The sequence below is a fragment of the Alosa sapidissima genome, chromosome 10 (genome assembly GCF_018492685.1).
Source record: "Alosa sapidissima isolate fAloSap1 chromosome 10, fAloSap1.pri, whole genome shotgun sequence".
NCBI classification, from domain to species: Eukaryota; Metazoa; Chordata; class Actinopteri; order Clupeiformes; family Clupeidae; genus Alosa; species Alosa sapidissima.
This window is the reverse complement of record NC_055966.1, coordinates 21,458,426-21,483,350: the sequence shown is the minus strand read 5'-3', so window position 1 is coordinate 21,483,350 and position 24,925 is coordinate 21,458,426. Positions and strand designations below refer to the sequence as shown.

Genomic DNA, 24,925 nt, shown 5'->3' with positions numbered 1-24,925 from the left:
TATAATACTCAGCGGTCTGTATTTTCTCTGCCCCCTCTTTCGCATGCAACATTCAAATTTCTGGGCAAAAAATTATATCCAGAGAAAAGTGGATTTGAGGGGTACAGCTCCATAGATCTCCATTCATTCTGCACTTATTTGTGAGCGCCCTCATGTGGAACCAGAAAATAAACTGCTGGAAGTTTCCCGGGAGTGGCGGTTCTCCCCTTATTAGACTCTAGGCTTGTTCGACTTGAGGCAGATCTGTGCAGATATGACTTGATGTGATGCATGCTGGGTTAAACACAATGCATACTGGGATGGACGCAATGCTTACTGGTTAGAAATTAGGCTTGTTTGACTTGAGGCAGATCTGTGCAGATCTGACTTGATGTGATGAATGCTGGGTTGAACACAATGCATACTGGGATGGACGCAATGCTTACTGGTTAGAAATCCTGTCCGACTTCTGTCAGCCGGGGAGGGACTTACCACCGTGACACCATGTCACATGACCTTAAAATATCACGGGAGTAGCCTGCAGACAGATCTTGCAGTTGCCTTCCACGAGCTGCACGAGCTGAAACACGCCCTCATGACGTCAGTTCAAAGACGTGATAGGGCCATTTGGGAGGAATCTCCTCATGACGATTTTGACAGGAGTCTCATGCTGCTTCCTTATGTTGCCACGTGCAGCTCGTGGAAGGCAACTGTAAGATCTGTCTGCAGGCTAAGACTCCCGCGATATTTTAAGGTCATGTGACATGGTGTCACGGTGGTAAGTCCCTCCCCGGCTGACAGAAGTCGGACAGAATTTCTAACCAGTAAGCACTGCGTCCATCCCAGTATGCATTGTGTTCAACCCAGCATGCATCACACCAAGTCAGATCTGCACAGATCTGCCTCAAGTCGAACAAGCCTATTGTCTATGCTTAACTCCCTCTCAGTATCAAGTCGAAAGAGCCTATGGGAACAGCGACTTGAACTTTGGCCTTTGACCTCCACAATCAAATGGGTTCATCTTAGAGTCCAAGTAAACATTCATGCCAAATTTGAAGCACATTCCTTGAGTTCCTGAAACATTGCATTTACAACATTGGCACAATTAAAAGTTTAAGTTTGCACTGTGCAAGTCCAGAATGCAGCAGCTTGATCTGCACAAATTAAATAGAATGAAGCTTGGAAAAGTGCCGACTCAACACCGTAAGTACAGCCCATAATTTCTATCAAAAAGTTCTACCAAGGATATTTTTTTCCAAACCTTTGATAGAATAAAGTTTTCTTATTATTTTTGAATGAAATATGTTATGGAGAAAAACTTGTTATTGTAGCCTATACAAACCAAAGTAAACTCGCATTTATTTTAATTATAATGAAGAAGAAAATGAAGCCTCCCAGAAAAGATAGGGTTTAAGCTAAAGGACTTTAGTCTGGGCCAGAGAATGTCTAATAAGGGTAGACCATAGACAGTAAAAGAAATGGACGAACAGACTCCGTCGTTTTCAATGGGAGGGCACTGAGTCAAATAGAACGATTTTTCAGTTGGTCCCCCCAGTACTGCGCAGACTCACACTTAACTTCGTGACGTTAGCCATCGAACTGAATCTTGTAACTCATATGATAGATACACAGAAATTCTTCTCACACTTCCTTCGCCTTCAAAGTTATCAAACTTAAACATTTATTTATGTATTATTATTAATATCATCCTCACCAAGTCGTGTTAATGTTGAAGCTACCACACATGATCATCTTCAAAAACAGTCATGCTAAAACAAAACAAAAAAGTTATTGACTTGAAGCTAATCTTCTTTCCACTTTTCCGACCTACGGTCAATCCATCGAAAACCATTGAAATGATTAGTGCCGTTTTTTTTAAAATTAGGTTTACTTTTTTATTATTATAAGCCTCTGTGTAATGCTTTACCTTAACATAGGGTCGTGTATGCTAGGTTTTGCTTATGAGTTACCGTCATAGACAGTTAGGTGGACTGAGCTTCTTATCCAAACAATACGGTTATCTCCCTACGGCGCGAAAGAGAGATTACGTCAAAGCTAGCTTCCATCCAACCGAACAAGCTAACCATTCTTCTTACGGGTAACCAACGTTACGGACGAGGTAGTGGAGTCTGTTTTGCCTTTGTAGTGTTTATGTGGATTACACAGAAGCTACAATATCGGCACAGGATATATGTTATATGAAGTTATGGTATTTCAAAAAAATCCTAGAATGAATGGACTTCTATGGGAGTTAGCAGAGAGATGGTCCCTCCAGCCTACGTCGATTCTTCTACTTCCGGGAATTCGCCTGCCCCCTTGGGGTAGACGGGCTCTGTCTGGGCCAAGACGGCCAAGACAGAGAAAGAGATCATGAGCTCTTTCCGCCGGAAATAGCGAAGAGGTAATGTACTTCCTGGTTTGTGTTTTGTCAAATGACAGCTGTGGATGTGTTTAGCATTGGCAAACAAGAGCGTTAATCACTTTCGCTTTACTGAAAATTCATTTTGTGACAGGTTCATTAAAGGATGTTTGACGGTTATCATTCGTTTTACCTCTGCAAGTAACTTCCATACGGTATGTACCACAGTGGCTTTTTAACAACATGGTAGTAACAAGCTAGTATGTTATGCTAACCAGATTCCATGCGATAGTCATCACTGACTTGATTCAGTCTTTTACGTACACATTCCTTTCCACATTTTCGTGTGTTATCAAGGTGTCATTGAAAATCTCCCATAGTACCGAGTGTCACTAGCTTTTTCAATACGAGAGAGTAGCTCGTTAATAATAGCTGAACTACAAATTTGTCAGTTAAGGTTTTCTGGGCTAACAACATGGATCTCTTTGTCCAGGGCTAGCTAGCATTGTCATCACTCTAAGGTGTGCTAGCTAATATCAGTCAGATGTCGCAGCTAGCACAACAGTCTTTGGTAGAGTGGACAATTCTGTCCACACCAATGTGAATTGCGGAATGACATTTGTCACTTCGTTAGGTCTTAGCAACAGATCTGCTCTGCTTCTGTGTTGGTAAGGTTAACCTCAAGGCTTTGCTATCCTAATGCAAAGTTACATGTAAAGTTACTTTCTCTTTCGCTTCTTGGAAGGACAAGACATACATTCGTTACAAGATCGTTACATTGATTTACATTTTGGGGAAATTAATTCGCATTCAAACCACACCTATACACCATACATGATTACCCTATTACCGATTTTAAGTTCGTAACTGACATCCCTTATTTAATGTCATTGTGTGGAATGGCATGCATTTAAAGCGACATCCACTAGTAGAAACACAGTGGGTTATTCATACAAATCATGACAAAATGACTAAACTACTGGCATAGAGGGTTTATTAGAATGAATCGCGTTAGTTAATGGTTGGGGGTCTAGGTCCAGTTCACTGTCTTATTTGGAATAGTCTGTGTAAGCAACATGTTTTTTTAATGACCTGAGACATGTTTTACTCACTTCAGCTTTGTCATGGAGCCCCTTGCAGTGGATGATGACATCTGCATCCTAAAGCATGAAACCTATGGGCCGGTGGAGAGCCCTGTGTCGGTATGTGCAGGGGACGAGTCTGTGGCCTCCCACTTCGCCCTCGTCACAGCCTACGAGGACATCAAGAAGCGCCTGCGGGATGCGGAGCGAGAGAATTCGCTCCTACGCAAGAGAGTCAAACAGCTGGAAGATAAGGTTAGAACGAAGTGGCGAGACATTCAGTGTGGGCCTACCACGCATGCTGATTGCCTAGTAACGGGTACGCTGGGGTCTTTTGTCGCTCCGCCTGGCATGCTTGTTTATGTGTGGAGCGCTTTGAGGTACACTCTGTTGCATGAAAAAATGCGCTTTAGAAATAAATACTTACTTACTTACTTATTTACATACTCTGTGTGTTTTTGATTTAATAGTTGATTGTTCAGTTTTGTGGGGCATATTTAGCACAAGAAGTCAGATAGGTATGAAGGTATGAAACACCCTCTATGCATCTTCTACAAATACTGAGAATGCTTGTAAGTTGATTCCCAGAAGTGCTGCTAGTGCCTTGATCTCATACTTTACTGTGCAGATATTACTCCTTAGCTGGTAGTCGCTCCTTTAAAATGGTGTCATGGTTTCAGTCACAGTCCATCATTTTACCTGCACGTGGCATGTAATGTAAACATAAATCATAGGTCATGTATGTTTGCTCATTTTCCTTGATGTTGTTTCTTTTTCTCTGCTGACAGATGTTCAAGCCTGAGGCTCCCTCAACAGAAGGACCACAGTATGTGAACAAGGCGTTCAGTGCATACCGGGGGATTTACATTGAGAAGGAGGACTTGCAGATGGAGCTAAACAAATTGGTATAAACCCTGGATTTACTCTACCTATTAAATAAATGACAAACACAAGAAATTAGTCTTTAGTGTGTGTTTAGACACTTTTCTTTGCCACACATGACAACATGACACGTAAATGTGTATATTCAGTAATTCAAAGGAACTGGAACTGCTAAGGAAGCCGGATTTATTTATATCTGTGTGTGTGTGTGTGTGTGTGTTGTCTCATTTTGGTCCCAGCCACATCTCTTTCATGTCTTACATACCATCTCTTTGTCTGCCTCGATCAGAAAAAGGAGAAGAGCGAGAGCGAGAAGCAGCTGAATGACCAGCTACAGGCCAAAGAGCTGGAGCTGCTGCAGCTGAGGTCGGAGCTGGAGACCAGCCAGGGTCAGTGGCCAGTGTCCGCCTAGGGCCCTAATTTAAATGCTCGGCAAAGTGCAAAGTCAGTCTATGAGTAAAGTTCTCGTGCATGAACTAAAACCGTTATGAGCCATGTGGCGGCTTTTAGCTGACCCAACAATGCTTGTGCTTCAGATCTTGCTAATGACATTAAAATTGCAAATAGACAGGGGTGGGAAAAGTCCAGCTTCAGAAAGTGAAAGTCCTACCACACATCTGTGCCAACCATTCACTTAAACAAGTTGATTCTAATTAGCACAACTCTTAAGCCAGGTAGAGCAGAGACTTTCTAATGAGGAGACACAGCAGTCAAAAAATCCTCTATAGAAAGGCATGGGGTTAGTTCGTAACGGCAATATGGCAAGTTGTCTACACATATCCCGCCCCATCTGCGGCCAAGTTGACATGTGAATACATTGTGCCAATCATGTGATGTGTTGTGAATACATTGTACCAATCATGTGTCGTGATCTCATCGCTGGAGCGAGGCTGGTGTTATGAAGACTTGTGCACGCGCAATTCTGCTCGAAATAGATGCCCGATAAGTGCCCAAAATACATTGCAATATGGCCGCCGAGTGGAGGGACTTTGGGTTGAACAGCTAATTGGTGAGATCACCTGTTTTAAATGCACAGGTAGACCAATACATGGTTTGATTTTTACTTTCTGAAGCTGGACTTTTCCACCTCTGCAAATAGATTTTGAGTAGCTTTGAAGCTAGCTTTAGTTAGACTTTGCACTTAGCTCAGCATTTAAATTTGGGCCCCCAGACTTTTAGATCTAAAACCACTCAAATCGTCACAGGATGGGGCCCATTTTTTGAAACAAAATGCTCCTTTCTTGATATGGAACTAATGTGTTTGCAATATATAGATGAATTAAGTGTGGTTTGTTGTTCTTGTACATCCCCTGCAGTAATGAAAAGCTTAAAGAATGCACCCGACTACTGGGAGGTGGATAAAGTCAACAGTGAGCTGAAGATTCACACGCTCCAGGAGGAGCTGGAGAGGACGCAGCTGGAGTGCAGGCGGCTGCAGGAGAAAAGCCAGGTGAGAAAATAGCCCCCCTTGTTTGTTTTCCTGTTTATTTGTGTTTTTTTTTTGTTTGTTTGTTTTCTTTCTTTCAGAATGTCAAACAATGTCATATATGTGGAGCAAACTTGTAAGGCTTTAAATAAGAATAGTGGAAACTGATGTGTGCGTGCCTCTCACATAATGACATTTATGCCCTGACGTTTTAAGGCTTGCACAGTTTTTAACTCTGGGTACATTCAGACTTGGCTTCTTTTTTGAAGAGAAGTTGTGCAGACCGCTTTTTCAGTTTTAAAAAAAATCTGCCATCATTTTTATTCCAAAAAGCAACCAGAGCTTTTTTTTTTTTGGTTATCCGCTTGTGATTGGCCAGCTGACAAAAAAAAAATAGCGTGACGTAGGGCATTTTACCGCTAGAAGTTGAACATTTCTCAACTTTAAAAACAGCTCTGAGCTGCAGAAAAGGATGCTTGTGATCGCGTTTTAAAAGAAGCCGAGGACTTTTTTGAAAACACGGTGTACTCCATGGGATTATAATGTAAAACGGATGCCGGCAGTTGCGAAAAATACGCCTAGTCTGAACGTACCTTTACTTTAGTGTCTTTCAAATGTGTACACTTTGCACAGACAGTATTTGATCAGGACTGTTTTTGCCTCTCTGCCGACAGAATAGCGCTGGTAAATCGACCACTGATTGTGATCAGATTGAAGAGGGCCCATCTAACAACAGGTGAGGCATTTGCTTGACTTCACCTGTTCATGGAGTCATGTAGATGATTATGTCTGTAGTATACTATGTGGTCATACATGTGTGGTCATGTATGTGTAGTGCTGTATGTGTTTGACTGTTGTTTACCATGTAGGTAGGGTGATGAACCACAAGAGGGAGCTATGACATAAATTTTAATCAGCATGGCAGATTTTTCTGTATTTTCTTCCTTTAGGATTATGAGCAGTTTGAAGTAATTTATTGGCATAAGATTACTATGTACATTTCCACATTTGCATGTTGCCTAAATTATGTCACTGTTTTGGTCAGAGTAAGCATCCTTTCTAATTTATGCAGGCATCTGTCGTGAAAGTTGGAGAAGAAGGGGAAGGAGGGAGGAAAGTGGGGAATCCATCAAATAGCGCACAACTTTAGTACGCAATGCAGTTAGCAATATCAATCACACCACGAATGGCTTCCAAACACAGCACATTTAATTCATAATATTGTTAATGCGTGTAGTCTCACATATCTTTTTTTCTCACCCAGGACGCCATAAGGTAGAACCGCCACTGATTTGTTTAGTACAGTTTGATGGGAATAATGTCTTGTAAATAATGATCTTGTAATTGATGTTCTATAAATAAACCCCCAAAAAATAGTCAGTTATTTAAGTTGTTAATTGTTTCCCAGTGAACCAGTTTGTGTCTTTCAATATGAGTCTTTGTTTAGTGATAGTCTAGTGATTAGCTAGAATTAAAGGTCTGCCTCCCGTGCTTGCAGTAACCACTTTTTCTCCACTGGATGGCACTGCAAATCCTTTTGTCTGCTCTAGGAAGCTCCAATAATGATTTGGCATTTGCGCTGTGTATCTTTCCATTAGACTACATTTGCACAACTACAGGTGTTTGTCACTAACCGTTAAGACCATGATTTACTGAATCTGTCTTTATTCTCCCTACAGGGAGTCGTGTGTTATGAAGTCATATGCAGACCTGTGCAGTGAGATGTCCCACCTGCATTCGGTTTTAAAATCACAGTCTGAACTGCTGAAGACACTCCAAGAAAAACCTATTCTGCAAGCAAACAAAAGAGGTTTCTATCACACTATCATCACGTTGGATGTTTAGAGCGCAAAACCAGCCTTTTTGTTGTCATTGTTGTTTAATTTTATTTTATAGGAAATGATTTGTTAAAGTTTTAATAAGCTGCATTGTCTTAATTTTTGTGTCTGACACTTTGGTTTGGCAACACTTCCCATGTACACACTTTTGAATTAGCAGTGTGAACCCGAGTCAGAAAAAAGGAAGTCTCTTTTCTTCTCTTTGCTTGTATTGTGACCAAGTGGTTTGAATTCAACCCAGCCACAGTTACTCTCACTTCTCACACTTTAACTTAATCGTGCCTAAATTGACTCCTGTGTTTAAATTTATATCCAAAATAACTACCAGCTCTGAAAAAGAAGTACTATACAAAACTGCTCTGATATCTTAGTTTCCCATTTTTCACTGCAGCCACTGGGCCATGCAGTATTAATATCTGGTCTATATCATAAAAAAAATACAATACAAAAAAATCTGATTCCTTCTCTATCTCCCGTCTATTATGTAGGTCCTGCTGATACCATTCAATCTGTTTGTTAGTACGCCTGTAATGACATCAGTGGATAGGCAAGAGGTGTAAATTAGAACTAGCAGGGGGAAAAAAACACATTGGCTTCATATTTATTCCAGCAAATTTGTGAGTGGGTTCCTATGCCTCTGACAGGCAGCTTGTGTGGTACAAGATGGAATGCTTGATATGTATTTATTCTGAGATATAGAATATCCCTTCTCCTCTGGGAGTTGGACTTCATAATCTTCTGCACGCGCCCACCTCACCCCCACCCCACCCCACCCCTGCCCCCCTCTTCTAAAATGAGACTGATGTGCTCAGAGAAGAGGAAGATAGATGAATGCAATTGGGGGGTGGATGAAGTTACGCGGCAGAGGACAAAGAGAGACAGCGATGTGTTGAGAATGCTAATTTCTGTGTGTATATGTATGAATTGATGGTTTCTTACGTCTAGCTTAGTAATAGTAGAAAATGCTGCGAAGGTAAAGGTAACCATACAGAGATCCTTTCTGGAGGCCAGGTTATTTAAGTGTCGCTGTCATTCTGCAGAATCCACGGACTACAGACAGTTTTAGTTATTTTGTTGAGAATAGGTTCCCCCAGTTAAACGTCTCAATGAGCTGTGAGTTCCTGTGGGTCGTGTTGGAGGAGCAGTGGGGGACTCGTGAAGGAAAGCTTGAGGTGTGACTCTGATCCAGGGATCTCTCTCTCTCACACACACACACACACACACATACTCACTCACTCTCTCTCTCGCTGTGTCTCTCTCACACTCAACTCTCCACCACTTCCCATCAGAAAGAGCCAATTAGTTCCATAAGCCTTTGGGACTTTCTCCATCTGTTTTTGTGCCACATTCTTAGCTGCATCTAGGCTTCTACCCTGTCCTCTTTTATTCATCGCTACAACAGCATCCAACATTGAAATAGACTATCTTTCCATTTCAGTTTGTATGTATGCACATAGACAATCTGATGTTAAGTTGATTTGTCATGCCAATCACTTGTGATTTTGTTTGGCCTTGAACCTGAAAGATTGGGTGACTGAATTGCAAAGTGCACAGCAACTTCTCTGATATACGCGATTAAAACTGTTGGAATATAATGTTGGGACTAACCAATAACATCAGGTCTAAGTTAAAGTGGCATTTAGTTTCACATAATAACAATATGTGTAATGTTTTTATTGCCCCAATCAGCTGCCTCCACAGTGCCCGTGCAGTGTCTGGACGATGTGGAGAAGACCCAGACGGTGAGGGTCACCGTGCCTCGCCCCCCCAGTGCCCCTCCGCTCCCTTCCAGCGCCGGTCGCCCCTGTCCCCCTGCTGGAACCCCCACCGCGGCGCCCCCTGTCCTTCTGGAGGGCCTGCGGGAGGACTGCTGGCAGAGGCCGTGCCCCATCCCCCGGCCCGCTCCACTGGGCAGCCCGGCAGTCACGCTGCCACCGCCCCAGCGCATGAGCTCCCTGGAGGACAGCTCCTGGTCCATCCCCAGCCCGCCCAGGCCCACTGATGCCCTTTTCTGGGAAGGCACCAAGCCCAAGAGTACCACTGCTGACTGGGCCAAGCCTTACTGAGAGGCCATGGCCCCCGTGGCCAACCACCCACCAACATGCCCCCCACTCCCATTTTAGAGACACCCAGCCTGCCTTAAGATCTTCACCTCTTTGAACTCCCAGAACTATTAGGGAAGACATACCTCTGCCACTCTGAACTTCAAGCCCCCCCCACCCCACCCCACCCCAACCACACACACACACACACACACACACCTACACCTCTAACCATCCCAAACTCTCACCCTGTTTCTTGGTCTCCCACTCTGGGGCAAAAAGTGACGGCTTTGTAGAACTTGAAAATGACAAGACATCTCACACACCAAAGGGCAGCAAGTTTGAGAGGACTGTGGATTTTTCAGTGCTGACAGTGAGGACATAGAGGTGAATGTGTGCGTCAGTGTGTATATCTGTGCGTGTGTGTTTAAGAGAGAGTATGGATGCGTTTTTACTGTTCAAGTGTTTGGGGTCCCTTACAAATTCCCCTTCCACTCCGTGGCTCTTGCATAGTATGGAGCTGTACTTTGTGTCTCTGGAGCCAGTTTCCTCCAATCACAGGACAGTCAAACACTGACCACATGGTGTGGCATAGCATTGCAAACATGTGACGGCCTTCTTTCTTTAAGATTCCTTTTATCCCGTAGAAATGTACTACTTTACTGCCACCAATGCACCTTAGATTAGCCTGTCCATAACACTTTTTTTTGTTCTTTTTTTCAGAGGAAAACTAGCCATTTCCTACCAATATAGTCATTTACAACATTAACAATGTTTACATTGTATTTCTGATTGATGGAGTGTTATTTAAATTGCCAAAAAAAGCTTTTCCCCTAAAAACAAGGACATTTCTGAGAGACCCCAAACTTTTGAATAGTAGTGTTTGTGTGCACACCTTCACGTGCGCACCACTGTGTGTAAATACTGTATGTATGTATGTGTGTGTGTGTGTAAAATATTTGTTTCCATACATTGTAATGATGGCTACTTCTTAATAACCATTTATGTGTGGACTCAAAGGGAAAAGCTCTCCTATCTGCTGTTAAAAAAAAGAAATGTAGGAATCTCTGAACTCTTGCCAATTAATAGGCTACATACTGTACGTATACCTACTTCTGGTCATCTTGAGCAGATACTAGAAAAGACACAGGCATATCTAAAACTATATCTGAAACCCCAGAATGGTTTTAATGGTTTACTTTCCTTAAGGACATCAATTAGAGATGACTCCAGGCTACTGACTAACAGCAGCTCCAACATGAACCTGTCTGTGAGTTCAGTTATCGAGTGTCTTTAATGTCCACAACCATTATGGAGCTCAAATGTTAAAGATGAAGATGAATGTTTCCTGAAGGGAGATATTTATGAAAGTCTCAACAAACGCAGTTAGTCTTGATCATGAATATCGTCATCTTTGAATTGTTCATGAAAGTGTTGTAGGTCCAGCCCTGAGCAAACTCATCTGAACCAGATGATTTAAGTAATGTTTTAGAAAATACAAGCTGACCACTTTTGAAAAGCTGTGGAGACAAAAATGCTTTTTCCTGGCAAAGTTTCCGATCTTCTACGCTGACAAAATATCACTGGATATTTGGGAAAGAAAGATGGAAATCAAGTGGTTTCTCCCTATAATAATGTACATTTTAATTTATTTGTATTCTTTTGTGAAGAAATGCACAAACTGTTGTTTTTATCAGCAACAATATCAATAGTGAATATGTGAATTGATTCAAGACAATTGTTTAAAGAACCCTGCTGTGTGACTGCATTTAAGCTAGTTTACAACGTGAGGGATGGGTTGTAAAAGGGACAGAGCAGTGTAATGACTGACCACTGTAGAAAGTGTGATGTGCCTACAGTGGCCCGTAACAAAGATAGTACTTATATATGTGAAGGTCTGTGGTGTGTTATTGAAGGTATGGTATTGATTTGTCTGTTCTTTTTCTTTTTGTTTCTTTATCTGACTTTCTTTGCTGCTCTGAAATCACCATTTGAAATGCACAAATGAACATATTGTATGTTCAGTGTAGTGTAAAGGATACAATTATTTACTCACAAATGACATGTGATGCATGTTAGGCCTCATTACATACAAACTACAATTGATTTGCCATCACATAAATGGTGACCATGGTGTATAAAAAAAATCTCTAAATTGAAGCTAGGAATTTGTTGGCTCTGTACAGCCCATAATTTATAAACTCCTCTGCAGCCTCATTGTCTGTCAACTTGTCTATTAAACCATCTTTTCAAATTGTCATGGCATGGCAGTTAGACTTACAATTTGTCCCTAAAACCATTGCTTTACCGAGGCTGAGTAGCAGGGTATGTGGGCTTATTTTGGAGACAGTTGGCTGCCCATACAGACACTGAAATCATGCATCGCCACCAAAGTTATTATCATTCCGGCAAGCAAATTCACCTCTTGTGATTGGAGTTCTCTCTTCTAGTCAGAAATGTATGAAGCACTGGCTGCAGTTGAAAATATTACCATTTATATTCAGTTCAAGATGAAGTCAAAGGAGGACCTTTTTTTGTTTGTTTTTTTACAGTAACAGCAGTAACGTATACAATATTCTTGCAAAAGATTTGCAACCCAAAATGCAATGTACAGTAGATAAGGATTATTATATTTTAGGATTACCACTCCGGAGACTTTGTAAATATGATTTAAATTAAATAAATGAATGAATGTCAGCATGTTTTTTGCAGTCCTTTCACAACATGAAACTAATGCCTTTTTTATAGATGAATATAATTTGTTTATATATTATCTAACCCTTAATATTGCATCGTTGAGTAGAACATAGAACATATTACATTAAAAGTGCAGTCACCGATTGCACAGAAAGTCATGTATTTGTTTATATTTAGATTTATAAGCAGACGTTTTTGTCCAAAATAACGTACACTATATTCTAACCAAGGACCAAACAAAATACACCAGAGAGGTAGCTTACCCCTCCCTTCAGTATTCCTAAAGAAACTCCACACAGGATTCCGTTTCTGTTTAAGGGACAGGCTGTGCCTACTTTGTTTGTTTCCAGTTTTCAGAGCCTGGGCTGCCTACTGAGACCGTTTTTTTTTTTTTTTACAGTGTACTCACAGAATGGCCAGCTAGTAGATTATGAGAAGATGATTGCTGAATGTGACAAAATATGTTATGGGCTTGAAATCGCATACGATCACTGACTGAACCTTTAACACAAACATTTACATTTATTTACTGTAAGGCAAATGTCAGGTGCGTGGGGAAAATTGAAACTGAAAATTCATCTGTGAGTTGAAAGGAAATGCCTCAGACGACCCCCAGTCAATACAGCATCTCTTAGCACATGTCTGAAAGCTGCCAGCTGTTTGTTTGTTTTCTTTTGTTGTGGTAGGGTGATGATCAAAAACGGCCCATCTCTCACGTTTACTCACAAACAATACAATGAGAGCCCACAGGTCAGGTGTGGCTTATCTGAAATGTGAAAGTGTTTGCCACTAAATGCAAACATTAGAAAGTCAATAGCAAGTCAACTGCTTTGCAATGAAATGGCTGGATAGGTTATGATTGATTTTTTTGCACTATAATAGTTTTGCGTAAAGGTACAGAACAGAGACATGACCACAAATTATCAAATATGGATATTTACTAGTCACAGGCAGATTATTTTTTAAAATAACCACAAATGACTCATACTCTGATTATTTACAATCCAAAATTTTAGTTATGAGATTGCTCTCCCTATACAGACCAACAATATGCTTCAAGAGTTTTCGACTTAAACCATGGTCTTACTCTTACTCCTGAAACATCTCATGTTTCCCGTGATCACACTACCATCGGTGAACCACACAGATTTCAAATGCCTCCTCGGTACTCCCAACATTGTCTGGCAGTTTGTGAATCATTTCTTTCTGAGGACAGTTATGTTATAACAATGCTACAAAGACTCCCTTTGGTGAAAACATCAATATCAGTCATCTGATTTGAAGGGGGGGGGGGGGGGTCTCTATGAATTTTGATTATGTCAAGTCAGTCTGCTTTGCATTTTGAAACAAATATGATTATGACGTCTATGGCTATCCAGCAGAAAAGATTGCCTTCGGCACATGTAACCAAGCCAGTGGTCAATACAATACAAGCAAAATCACATCAAAGTCCCTCAAAGCAAACAGGAATACACGCCACTTCATGTCTGAGTACAAAACAGTGAGCAATAGGCATTCCTGGATATATTAGCCTTCTCATCATCTTTGTCCCTTAGACAGGACAGCTGAAATCTACATGCTGGTTGGGAGCTTCTGTATCCTGTTCTTGGCTGGAATGCCTGTTCTCTGAAATTCAAGCTTCTCTCTGATGTATTCTTGCTTACACTCTTCAAAGAAGGCAGGGTCTTTGTAACTGTTGGCAAAACAAAACAAAAAAACAGTAAAAAAATAGTAATTATAACAACAACATTAAAAATATACAGGTAAAAAGGCAGTTGAAAAACCTTAACAAAACCAATACATTGCTTTTGTAAAAACATTTATGGGCCCTAATTCAGATAGTGGGCAGAGTGGCAATTCTAACAGGGAGGCTACACCGTAATTTAAGCATTCCATTTGTGCAGCGTCTGCTGCAACAATTAGTGTCCACTATAACTAATGGAACTGGCAACACCAGACGTGAAAGTACCGCATACATCCGAAAATTAGACAAGTCTTCTAAAACAATTTTTATGCTCCACAAATGGAGCGCTTTAGTTGCAGACCCGGTGTAAGGTCTAATGAAAGCTAATTTGATAGCAAGGCTAAATCTATTTGTTAATTTAATATTATGAGCAAGATCTTAAGCACAAACATCAGTGGGTCAGACCAATGCTCCACACACACACGACAAAATAGCTTTAATTCATACACATAATAGATGTAGCAGAGCTAGGGATGCACGATATATCGGCGGTCGATATATTATTGGCCGATAAGTGAAAAAATGAAAATATTATTATCGGTCCGATAACAGAATTCTGGCCGATAATTTGCGCCGATATTTTTTAAAGTCCTAATTTAGGCCTACGTAAGGTCCGTCTGGCTACACTGAGCTACTTGAGCTTGGTTGGCTATACTTTTTCCTCAATATTGTCAGCGGTGTGAATGTATTTCACCACTCTAACAAAATCTGTGGATATGCGTTCATTTGGGAATCTGTGCATCTCAAAATCCTCTCGTGAATGATCTGCCATTTAACCTTACCAGAGCGGAGCTCAGCCCTATCTAGGGTCGTCTTGTGCTGATGTGTTTGCACTTTACCGCGCTGGTCGGGGAAACAAATAAACAAACTTGTTATGGGACGAGTACATAAGTAGGCCTAGTTCTAAGTTGTGTTTTAGTATTATATTTGCATTACTTTAGCTTGGGTTTTGTATTATTACCTAGAAATATGCTAACCATTCCTGCTTCAGTTCCAGACAGGTCATCATAATAAGTTATTAAAACCTTCGGGGCTAACCCCTTTCATTTCTGCTGCAGCAGGTTGTGCGCAACAGAGTAGACGGACATAAGATACAGTCTGAGGAGTTGCAGCTTTATTCAGTTACCCGCAGTTGAAAGTAAACCTAAGTTTCCCTCACAAACTCTGATTTGGTCGCTATACTGTAGCTTATTCCCAGCCGAGCCGTTTATGAGTGTTTAGTCCTAAATGAAAACGATTTATACTCTCTAGCCACTCACTCGCAATTCACTGACGTCAGGTTCACTTAAAGGAGCCACACATACTGTAGGGTTAGCCTACTGCTATGTTGACTGCTGTACTATTGAGGACTATTATGAGTTCTGTCCATCATTTGGTGATAGGTAAAATTACTGCAATAAAATTATGCTTATTAAATGCTTTCCCCAAATCACTTTTCACAATTTTTTTTCAAGAGTAATATTATCTGTTATCGTATCGGTATCGGCCACAACAAACCAATAAATATCGGTTATCGGCCCTAAAATTCCATATCTGTGCATCTCTAAGCAGAGCCAAACTGTGTTACTGTGCTCTAACTTGGTGTTGTGTCAGTGGGAAGCAATATGGATAAGTCGCCACTCACTGCTTTGTCAGGCACTCCTTCAGGGCTGCGTTTTCCTCCCTGCATTTGAACACCATGAAGAATCCACTCTCCTTACAACACTGAGAAAAGGCTGGAATGAGAGATGGGGGGGGTGTTATAGGGTGCCCAAAAGGTTTACTCAACAATCACTTCTTCAGGGGCAATACCACAGTCGGGTCAAGTGCCCACAGAGACCCAGGTTCGAATCCAGCCTGAGGTCATTTCCAGATCCCATGTTTGATCTTCACTATCCTGTGAATAAAGGCTAAAAAGCCCCAACATATAACTTTAAAAATAGTTCTTCAAAAGGGAGCCATTTCCCTTTTACATGAACACGTAGAGAAGGTATTCATTTTACCAGTCCTTCTTATATTTTGATTTATGAACAATACAATAGAAACAGATACAATGTTCAGTACCTCTAGTAACTATGTTTAAAAAAGTGTTGGACAAAAGAGAAACTAAGAGACAAATAGAACAACGGTCTCAACACCTGAGCTACTTCCCTTTTTATGCCAACTATTGTTAATAGGAGACATTCGGGGGCTATATGATGGGGGGCCACAAAGGAACTGAAACACTAGCCCACAAAAAGAATGCCTAATGAGGGAAGGAAGTCCTATAGCTAAACGACAGAAGTCTCAACATAACCAATAGTTTGGTGTGTCTCAAAACCCTTATCTGATTGTGGCCTTCAGTGAATTAACCGCAAGAACCACCTACCATTGGCATACCACACACGTTATGCAGCGCCCTCACATATTGCTTTAGATCAGAATATGGCCTGATGGTCCTAATTGGCCACTGAAGTCTAATCTCTTGAGGCCCTGTGTTCCCCTGGCTGCTTGAAATAAAAGGGGCCCGCCAGCCGAGTTTCCTTATTGCATCTGCTTCAGGTCTTCAAAAATAGCTTCCACTGCTAAGAAGCACTTTTACAAACCTATGCTTATAAATATATGAGAAAAAGAAAAATCCTGACCCGTTGACCAGGTCATTGTAAACAGACCTCTAATCCCCACACTTGTCACATTGTTAAGAGAACTCCCCTGGGCAAAGTTAACATTGGTGTTAGAAAAAGGTGACACCAGTGAGATTTCACACAAACTTAGCTCTTTCTAGATGGAAGGTGTAGGTCGTAGTGTGAAAAAGCTGTTGAGGAGTTCCGGGGCCATACCCTATTAGCGAGCTCTCTGTTGATCATTAATTAGGACCTTGCCTCTCAAAGCTAGCGTAAACAGCATCCCATAATTACTTTTATCTGAGTGATTATGCTGATACTTTTCATCTGTATGCAGACGAGATTGAGCAAAACCAATTTCAGCAGCCAGGATCCTGAGACTAATCTAATGACAAATCTAATATCGCCCTTCCCCAGACAAGCAAATACAAGCAACGGCATGTTACACTTGACCTATCCCACTCATACATATGAACCTACATTGAAATACAAAGCTAGTCAAATGAGCAATGAGTGTGTTGTATTAAAACTATATGCTTTTCTTTCTATTCCACAAAAAAAAAAATACCATGGAAAAAAAGAACAGTAGAAAATAAATAACACGAGGATGCACCTTCTGTGAGAGCAAAGTAATTGTACATAATGCAGTTACACATAAAAAACAAACACTATGTACTTTTTAATGAAATTACAATTCTAAATCTGATTTTGTTTGTGTGTTGCAGTAGATAAAGAGAAGACAGTTAGCCTATAACCTCAAGTCACACAGATGCCAAGTACCATTTATATTATTTAGGCTGATCAGTTGCAGGATGTGCCCGTACACTAGAGCATAGTTATACAACTTTTCACTTTTCACCCCCCAAAACAGATATTTTACAAAAGTGAAAATAGGCATGAGTGGAAGTGAATATAATTTCTTTTTTGCTGAAGTGATCCAACGGTATATCAAACACTGAAATCTCTCTCATTCCGCCCTCTCTGTGGCTCTCTGATGGCTCAGCAGGCCAGCAGCTGAGGGATAGCTTGCACAACCATAGTCAATTAATTCCTACCTGATTATGCGCATGCAGCTATTCAAACTCAATCATGTCTTCGCTGGAGCAGAAACTCATGTTTCAAATGCGATTCGAAGATTAAGCAAGCCTGACGGCTCACAACAAAGACCAAGAACTAAGAGGAAGACTGACTACAGAGGAGTCAATACCAGAATAAAAGCTACAGCAAAGCTGAAATACGCCTCACATGGGACCTTAGGGGTGAAAGGTTTACCAGCACCCGCACTTTGCCTAACAAAAAAATAACACACATTAGCTGTGGTTGAAAAGACAATTGCAGTGCATTTACAAAATGGCAGGAATGATAACAGTCCTTTATTTCTGTTTGGTTATAAGTGACATACCTCTGCATGCACACATATCCAGCACACAATACAGGGTCACAGGTAAAGTTTTGCATTTTTATGCCTAAAAAAACAACAAACAAATTTGACCACACACTAGGGCCATACTTCAAAGAAACTATACTATAGGCTAGTAAAATGGCATGGGTGAAACCATTACTTCACAGAGGTAGTAGGAAATACCTCCAATAAAACAGCGATTGTGGTAACTTTTGTACCAAACGGTCTCTGCCTTTACGGAAGTCAGATTCTTGTTCCGAGTAATAGGGAACAATCAACCACTGAGCTCAGCATCTGCAGAGACAGAGGTGTGAAAACGAGGGGGCCGCTTTGCCTGATGGGTGAGGAGGGGGTGGGGGTGTTTCCATCCACAAGCCCCTACCTCCACCACACTCTCCCCTGCAAAACGTGCGCTCTTGGCTGTCGTGTTCAGGTGTGGTGTCTGACAGCACGGACCAGATAAACAGCACTCAAAGATTGTGACCACAACCTTCATACCATGGCAACAGCAGAAAAATGTGCAGTGTATCTGCTACACAAAGCAGAAAACATATGGCAGGACCTCTGCAACTGCAACAATAGACAGTAGGGCTATGCAATTAATCAAAATAATAGATGAATTGAAAATTAAGACAAAACATTATTGAAATAAAACTATTATTTGGCTTTATTTTGCTCTCGTTTTGTCATCTTGAGTTATGAATGCAGTTCACTCCTTTGCTTTACAGTGGTAACTGTTGTATAGTTTTTGCCTTTGTTTTTTTTGTTATTTTTTTTCCAGTTGATTTATATTTAACATTTCATTTAATCTACTTCTCAAGTAAAGAAAATGGCTGATGTTACCAAAATTATTAGATAATTGTGTTACATAATAACTCAATATTGAACAAAACAATTATGATTTTTGCCATAATCAAGCAGCCCAAATAGTTGCCTTGGGAACTGAAATATTACAAAAGAAAGAACGGAACCGATAAGCAGAACCGAATAATGAAATTTAAAATATCTATTAAAATATTTCTAAAATTATTTAGCAATTTGTGAACAGAATAGCCCCTTTATTATTGCAAACAAGAGCTGCAACATTTAATAAATTAACTGATTTGTTGTCAACTATAATATTAATCTCCAACCATTTTGACAAAAAAAAAAAAAAAAGATCCTAGATTTACTCATCTATGTCAATAAATTGAATGCATGGGGTTTGCGCAAAACAAGGGATTTGAGGATGTCATCTTGGGCTTGGGCTTTTTAACACTGACCACCATGTTTTGATATTTTATAGATCAACCAACAGATTAATCAAGAAAATAATGAACAGATTGACAATGAAAACAATGGTAAGGTGTAGCCCTACTTGAGACTGTACTCTTCAACTTACTCTTCCAGGTAGAAGGAAAATACCATATACTGTTTCGCTAATTAGAATGTCATTTATATTTAATAAAATTGAAGGACTGACATGCAAGACTTTTACATTATGAAACACAAGAATCACCATCTCTTTTGGAAGCTTTTGAAGATCCCCAAACTATTGATTGAATGAAGAGGATTAGGTGAAAGAATCAGTAAGAAAAGAGTCTTGACTATGACCTCTACTGTTGATGGCCGACATGGCACACGCTCATCAGAGGACCACAGTGGATGAGAGGGGAAGTAGGGCTGGATCATGGAATAAAGATAGCAAGATGCAGATCTAGTAAGTGTCCTATCGGCCAGAGTTAGGGATTTGAATTTAATTTTGGCTGCTATAGAAAGGCCAGTGAAGAGTAACTAACAGAGGAGTTACATTTGTCTTCTTTAGCCGAATAAAGACCAGATATGCTGCTGCATTTTGAATCATCTGTAATGGTCTCGCTATAAAAGCAAGTAGACCAGCTCACAATATACTGCAATAGTCTATTTTCATGGCCTGCTTAAGAAGTTGTGTGGCATAATGTGTTAGATAAGGCCTAATCTTCTGCACATTGTATAAGATAAACTGGCATGACATTGTGACTGTGATTACATGCTCATAGAAATTTAGTTGGTGGGGGGTTTTAGTCAATTGGGACACATTTTTTAGCTGGGGTCTGTGAAGATGAGTCAAGCTGTATGCTGATCTGCTGTGGAATAGCTGTGCTGGCTGAAGCCAGAGTCTCAGTTTTGGAGGGATTGAGCATAAGGGGTCAATCTTTCATCTAGATTGAAATATCCCTGAGGCATGCAGAAATCTGAGCAAAATATTAAAAGGTATACTATGCAGGGTCAGGTATTTTTGGCAACTGTAGAGCTACCCCTAGAGTCACGATATATTTATATTTTACTCTGCCATTGGAACTTCTCGTGGCTTGTTCCCCCTGTACACAATGAAAATGCTTTTGTTGTGAAGGTGAAGGCAAACAGGCAAAAACTCTCTCCCAAGAGCTATATTTACTGACAAGGTAATGTTTCACAATTATCACGAGATGTCTTCGGTCCCGCTATTCTTGAAGTTGAAAGGCTGGTTCTCTTGTTAGTGACTCGCTACGGCTGTGCTGTATGGCTATGCTAGGTGAACAATTCTACATTACAAGTAGAAGTACAGTTCTAGTACAAGTTTGTTTACTAGTACAAGTTTGTTTACCATCAAATTGGCTCTGTAAAGGTTAGGTCTATATTAAAGTGAAAATCTTGCATAGTGTACCTTCTTGAGTCATCAGGATGGAAAAAACAGGTAAAGTTGAGTATAATCCGCGCAACAGTAATAGACATACCATGGGAGTAAATTTTCTGACCTACAGTACAGAAGTGGTAAAAATGAAGAATAGAAGGGACCCAAGTACTGATCCCTGAGGTGCACCTGTGATGAAGTCTTGACCTGTCCTTGCCAAGACACACTAAATAAACATCCTTGGAGGTAGGATGCAAACCAACTAAAAACTGTCCCAGAAATTCCTAGCTCAGATAATGCAGAGGAGAATGTCATGGTTCATTGTGTCAAGCTGCAGATAAGTCAAGTAAAACTTAGTAGAGGCTTTAGCTACTGCTTAGGATCTGGTAGGTTTTTCTGATAAGAAATCAGAAACTTGCCTGAACACCACTTTCTAAAGAAACTTTGCCAAGGGGAAAAGGGAGACCGGTCTATAGTTCTTCATGTTGCATCTCGCCTAACCAATCACATTGATGAGGGATTCCTAACGTTACTTCCTACTTAGCCTAACCTTTACAAACTGAGAATAAACAGCATCGATATTCAGGAAACAACATATTTACCTTGGCTGCATAAATGTACACATTATACCAATTGCATTTTTTATATTGGCAGGCGCTGCTGTTTACCACTGCCACTTTCCATCCCAGAGGGAAATGTAAGCGCATTGAAAGGGGCCAGACCTGTTTCTCAGTGAGATGAAAATTAGCTGGATACAGGTGGATAGGACCAGGCTAGTAACCCTTGCTTGTTTGAAAGAAAAAGGAACTTCTCCAGAACTGTGTGATGAATTAATAGCATGCAGGACCGCTGTCAAAACAGTGGCGGGATTGCAGAAGAGTGGATGGAATGGGATCCAAAGAGCATGTTGTTAGACGACTTCATTGAAGAAGTATAGAAACGTATTCCACATTAAGAGAAGAGAAAGAATCCAGTTGGTAAATATGAATTTGCTCTACAGGTCAGTCTGGCAAGGAGGCAATTGACACCCATTTCCAATTTTCCAAAAACCCAGGAATCAATCACAATCTCGTATCTGGCATGGCGAGCTTCATATGATGACAGATAGAGCTGTGCACTGATGGTGACAGAGTTAAACGGATATGGACGTGTATTTTCTTTGGAATTGAGTTAACAACTGTATTTAAAACCTTTGTTTACAAGAAAGACTTGATTGCTGCACTTTAACACACCAATTTAAGTTAAATTTCTGGTTACGCCCCTGGAAGCCTTTCCAGACCCACTCTCTTAAGTTTTAATTAGAGCAATTTAAGACATACCAGCAACATTTTCTCCACAACGCTCCTTTGCCTTCTCCCTCATCATCTTGGGTATCAAAACATCTGTTTCCACATGGCGCAACACAGGCTCTTCTGAAATAAGACAATTATTGATGTTAATAACATGATAGCAAAAGTATATTAAGGCAAATAAACTAAGCATGATGAAAAGTGAGGATGGAGTGTACATGGTTAATGAAGTTCATATTGGAAAATATTGTATTACTGTTATTGTATTTCAATACATTATTGTTCATATTGTATTTCACTCAACCACACAATCACATATGGTTTCAAATATTTAGTTGTGGTGTGCAACACTGTTGGACGAGTGTGTAACGTCCACCATTACACATAGAAAAATGCCTCGATGCTGACCAGACTGTATACAGCTTCAAAACAACACTTCGTAAGTTCCGAACACATCTCACTCAAAAGTGATAACGAGCTGGGACTGTTATGCCAAGCGAACTATAACGTTAACGGCCTTTATAGCTTTATCAACACACATCATCATGACAAGGACGTGTTAGCAAAGCTTAATGTTACAATGACGTTATCAAGCACACCAACAGGGCATTAGATAACGTTATATTTTCTAGATAACAAGAGGAGTTATTGGTTTTCGCTGAGACACATTACATTCAAAGAGCTCGTTGTAGTAAGGTGGATAGATGTTCACTTGACGTTAGCTGTTCGCTAATGATAATACTGGATAGGTTATCTACGAGCTCACGCTATCGTTATCAACTTCCAAATTTAAGCGGACTGAGTATGCATTCACTGTAATTACTACCATACAGCTTCAGTTCGCAAAATTGCCGAGCACACGGAGCTTGTGTCGTTTTTAACACTTTTCAAAAATACCTGATTGGGACGCTTCCATTGTGAAAGTCGATTACATGAGTTTCGAAAGCATTCACGTCCTTCCCTCACACTTGACCTATCAAAATCATGGAAGACCCGCCCCAACCTACGTACTTCCGCCGACGAGCGCAAAAGCGCGAAGGGAGAAGAGCCACAATGCGCGCACCCTGTGTTAGTGCATTGTATTGTGTTAGTCCAGGTAAAATAAGGTCCGACCCAAAACTAATTGAACAGGTTTTTATTCCAATTGAATAAAAACACCATAGTAAACGTTTATTAGACTAGATTCGATTAGATGATTAGATTAAATTAGATTAGATTAGATTATATTCAACTTTATTGTTATTGTGCAGAGTACAAGTGCAAAAATGCAAAAAAGCAGAAAAGTGCAATACAAAGTATAGATAGACGGTCTAGGCAGGACAAGAAATATAGTGCAACAGTAGTATACAGTTGGTTTACAGAAGGTGGTTTAGAGTAATATAAATTAGATATAATACTGGTTCGGGTGTGGAGAGACCTGTAATAATAATAATAATCTTTAAAGGAACCGTATGTAAGAAATGTAATTCAATTAATCATAAAATGGCCCTGATTTGTCACTAGACATTAGGAAATCATGCTAATTTCAAATACTTATATCACTGACAACAGTAGTCCGGCCAGGATATCGTCATTTAAAAAAGTGAAGTTGCAGCCCTCAACTGCATGTTGATGTTTACATATTTGTGTTTTAGCCTGATCCGCCACCCTCCACCTATCTAGTAATCACAAAGTCAGTAGTGTTTTGGCATCTGGGTTGCCAGCTCTGCTCTAGTTACCACATATGCGGTGTACACCGCTCTACAGTATTTTGAAAGTGATTGTAGTACCAGTTTTGGCCAAAATCCTACATACGGTTAGCCTGGCGGGGCCATCCTATATCATTTGCCGCCGCTAGGGTGCGTCTAGATTTCTAGGCTAACATACGGTTCCTTTAAGTAAAGATTCAATAAATATTATTATTATTATTTATAGTAGTTGTAGTAGTAGTAGTAGTAGTAGTAGTAGTAGTAGTATTACACAAGTCAAAGGCCACTGCAGCATGGAACCAATTAAATTCAAAGAAGCAACTTAATTAATAATACCTGCCATTCAAAGCACTTTAGCTGACTCCCATATTCTCCAGCCATTTCAGATTGTGACTTACTAGCATTCTTTCTACCAGGGCTGGTTCTAGCATAGGTAGAAATATTGGGTTGGCAATATAACGTTAATTGGTCACATTGGGGCGGTGGTGGTGTAGTGGCTAAGGAGCTGGGTTAGTAGTACCCTGAAAAGTTGTGGGTTCAAATCCCAGATTCCACCGTTGTGCCCTTGAGCAAGGCACTTAACCCCAGGGACAGATCACTGAAAGTGCCTACTGGACCCAGGGTCAGGGGGCCCTGAAGCTCATGCTTCTGTGTGAAGTCGCTACTATGCTCTCTACCCTTCTCTTTCCACAAAACTTGTCAGAAGTCATCATTTAAGGGGCTATTTTTCACATTTTTGTTACGGGGCAGCATGCCCCTAGCCTGGCCCCGCCCATAGATCTTCTTTCGTGGAGATCTAGTCTGGAACACCATAGTTCATAACTGTTTCCCTCAGACAAGAAAATTGTCAGGCCAATCAGCGACGAGAGGGGAAGACAAAACCAAAACTTATTGTGATAAACAGAAGCAGCAACATTAGACATTAGAACATTAGAATTTCACCCCAATGTTGGAGACCATGTAGAAATTTGCTGCAATTTCAAAACTGGACTACTTCGGCTAATAATTACTTGAGAATGGCTTTATATTTTTTGTATTTGGCAAGGTCTGCTGTTTATTTTGATATGTGTTTTGTTGTGTGTTGAGTGAAGAATAGAGTGTTATGGCAGTGAGACCACATACCATAGTGCCAGCCACTAACAACTGAAAAGCTAAACACAACTAACAGCTCAGACCAAAACATTGATTTATCGGTGGAGCAAATGAACCCCTAATTTTAGAGAGTGAGGCAAAGAGACCAAGAAGTTGAAGAGCAGCAACATGTTAAACCTATAAAGTAAAGT

General features: G+C 40.5%; 2 protein-coding genes across 2 annotated transcripts; one reads left to right on the top strand and one right to left on the bottom strand.

Moving 5' to 3' along the window:
* The first annotated feature begins 2,407 nt into the window (after positions 1-2,407).
* Positions 2,408-12,305, top strand: azi2 (5-azacytidine induced 2). Its single transcript, XM_042106886.1, has 8 exons — positions 2,408-2,553; positions 3,456-3,675; positions 4,209-4,325; positions 4,592-4,691; positions 5,619-5,752; positions 6,403-6,464; positions 7,408-7,538; positions 9,256-12,305. Exons 2-8 carry the CDS (start codon positions 3,463-3,465, stop codon positions 9,630-9,632), a joined length of 1,134 nt encoding a protein of 377 aa, XP_041962820.1. The 5' UTR covers positions 2,408-2,553; positions 3,456-3,462; the 3' UTR covers positions 9,633-12,305.
* A 920-nt stretch (positions 12,306-13,225) lies between these two features.
* Positions 13,226-22,996, bottom strand: cmc1 (C-x(9)-C motif containing 1). The gene is made up of 4 exons (XM_042106893.1): positions 22,852-22,996; positions 21,985-22,077; positions 15,674-15,764; positions 13,226-13,998 (listed from the first exon to the last, which is right to left on the bottom strand). Exons 1-4 carry the CDS (start codon positions 22,868-22,870, stop codon positions 13,878-13,880), a joined length of 324 nt encoding a protein of 107 aa, XP_041962827.1. The 5' UTR covers positions 22,871-22,996; the 3' UTR covers positions 13,226-13,877.
* Between the last annotated feature and the right edge of the window lie 1,929 nt (positions 22,997-24,925).

Bases quoted from the DNA above. Each gene is read 5' to 3' on its own strand.
- cmc1 (XM_042106893.1), bottom strand. The intron at 15,765-21,984 runs GTATGTCTTAAA...CTCTCATTCCAG, and splicing joins TTGTGGAGAAAATGTTGCTG to CCTTTTCTCAGTGTTGTAAG. The intron at 13,999-15,673 runs GTGAGTGGCGAC...TTTTGCCAACAG, and splicing joins AAGGAGTGCCTGACAAAGCA to TTACAAAGACCCTGCCTTCT.
- azi2 (XM_042106886.1), top strand. From the start codon at position 3,463: ATGGAGCCCCTTGCAGTGGATGATGACATCTGCATCCTAAAGCATGAA. The intron at 4,692-5,618 runs GTCAGTGGCCAG...CATCCCCTGCAG, and splicing joins GGAGCTGGAGACCAGCCAGG to TAATGAAAAGCTTAAAGAAT. The intron at 7,539-9,255 runs GTTTCTATCACA...TGCCCCAATCAG, and splicing joins TCTGCAAGCAAACAAAAGAG to CTGCCTCCACAGTGCCCGTG.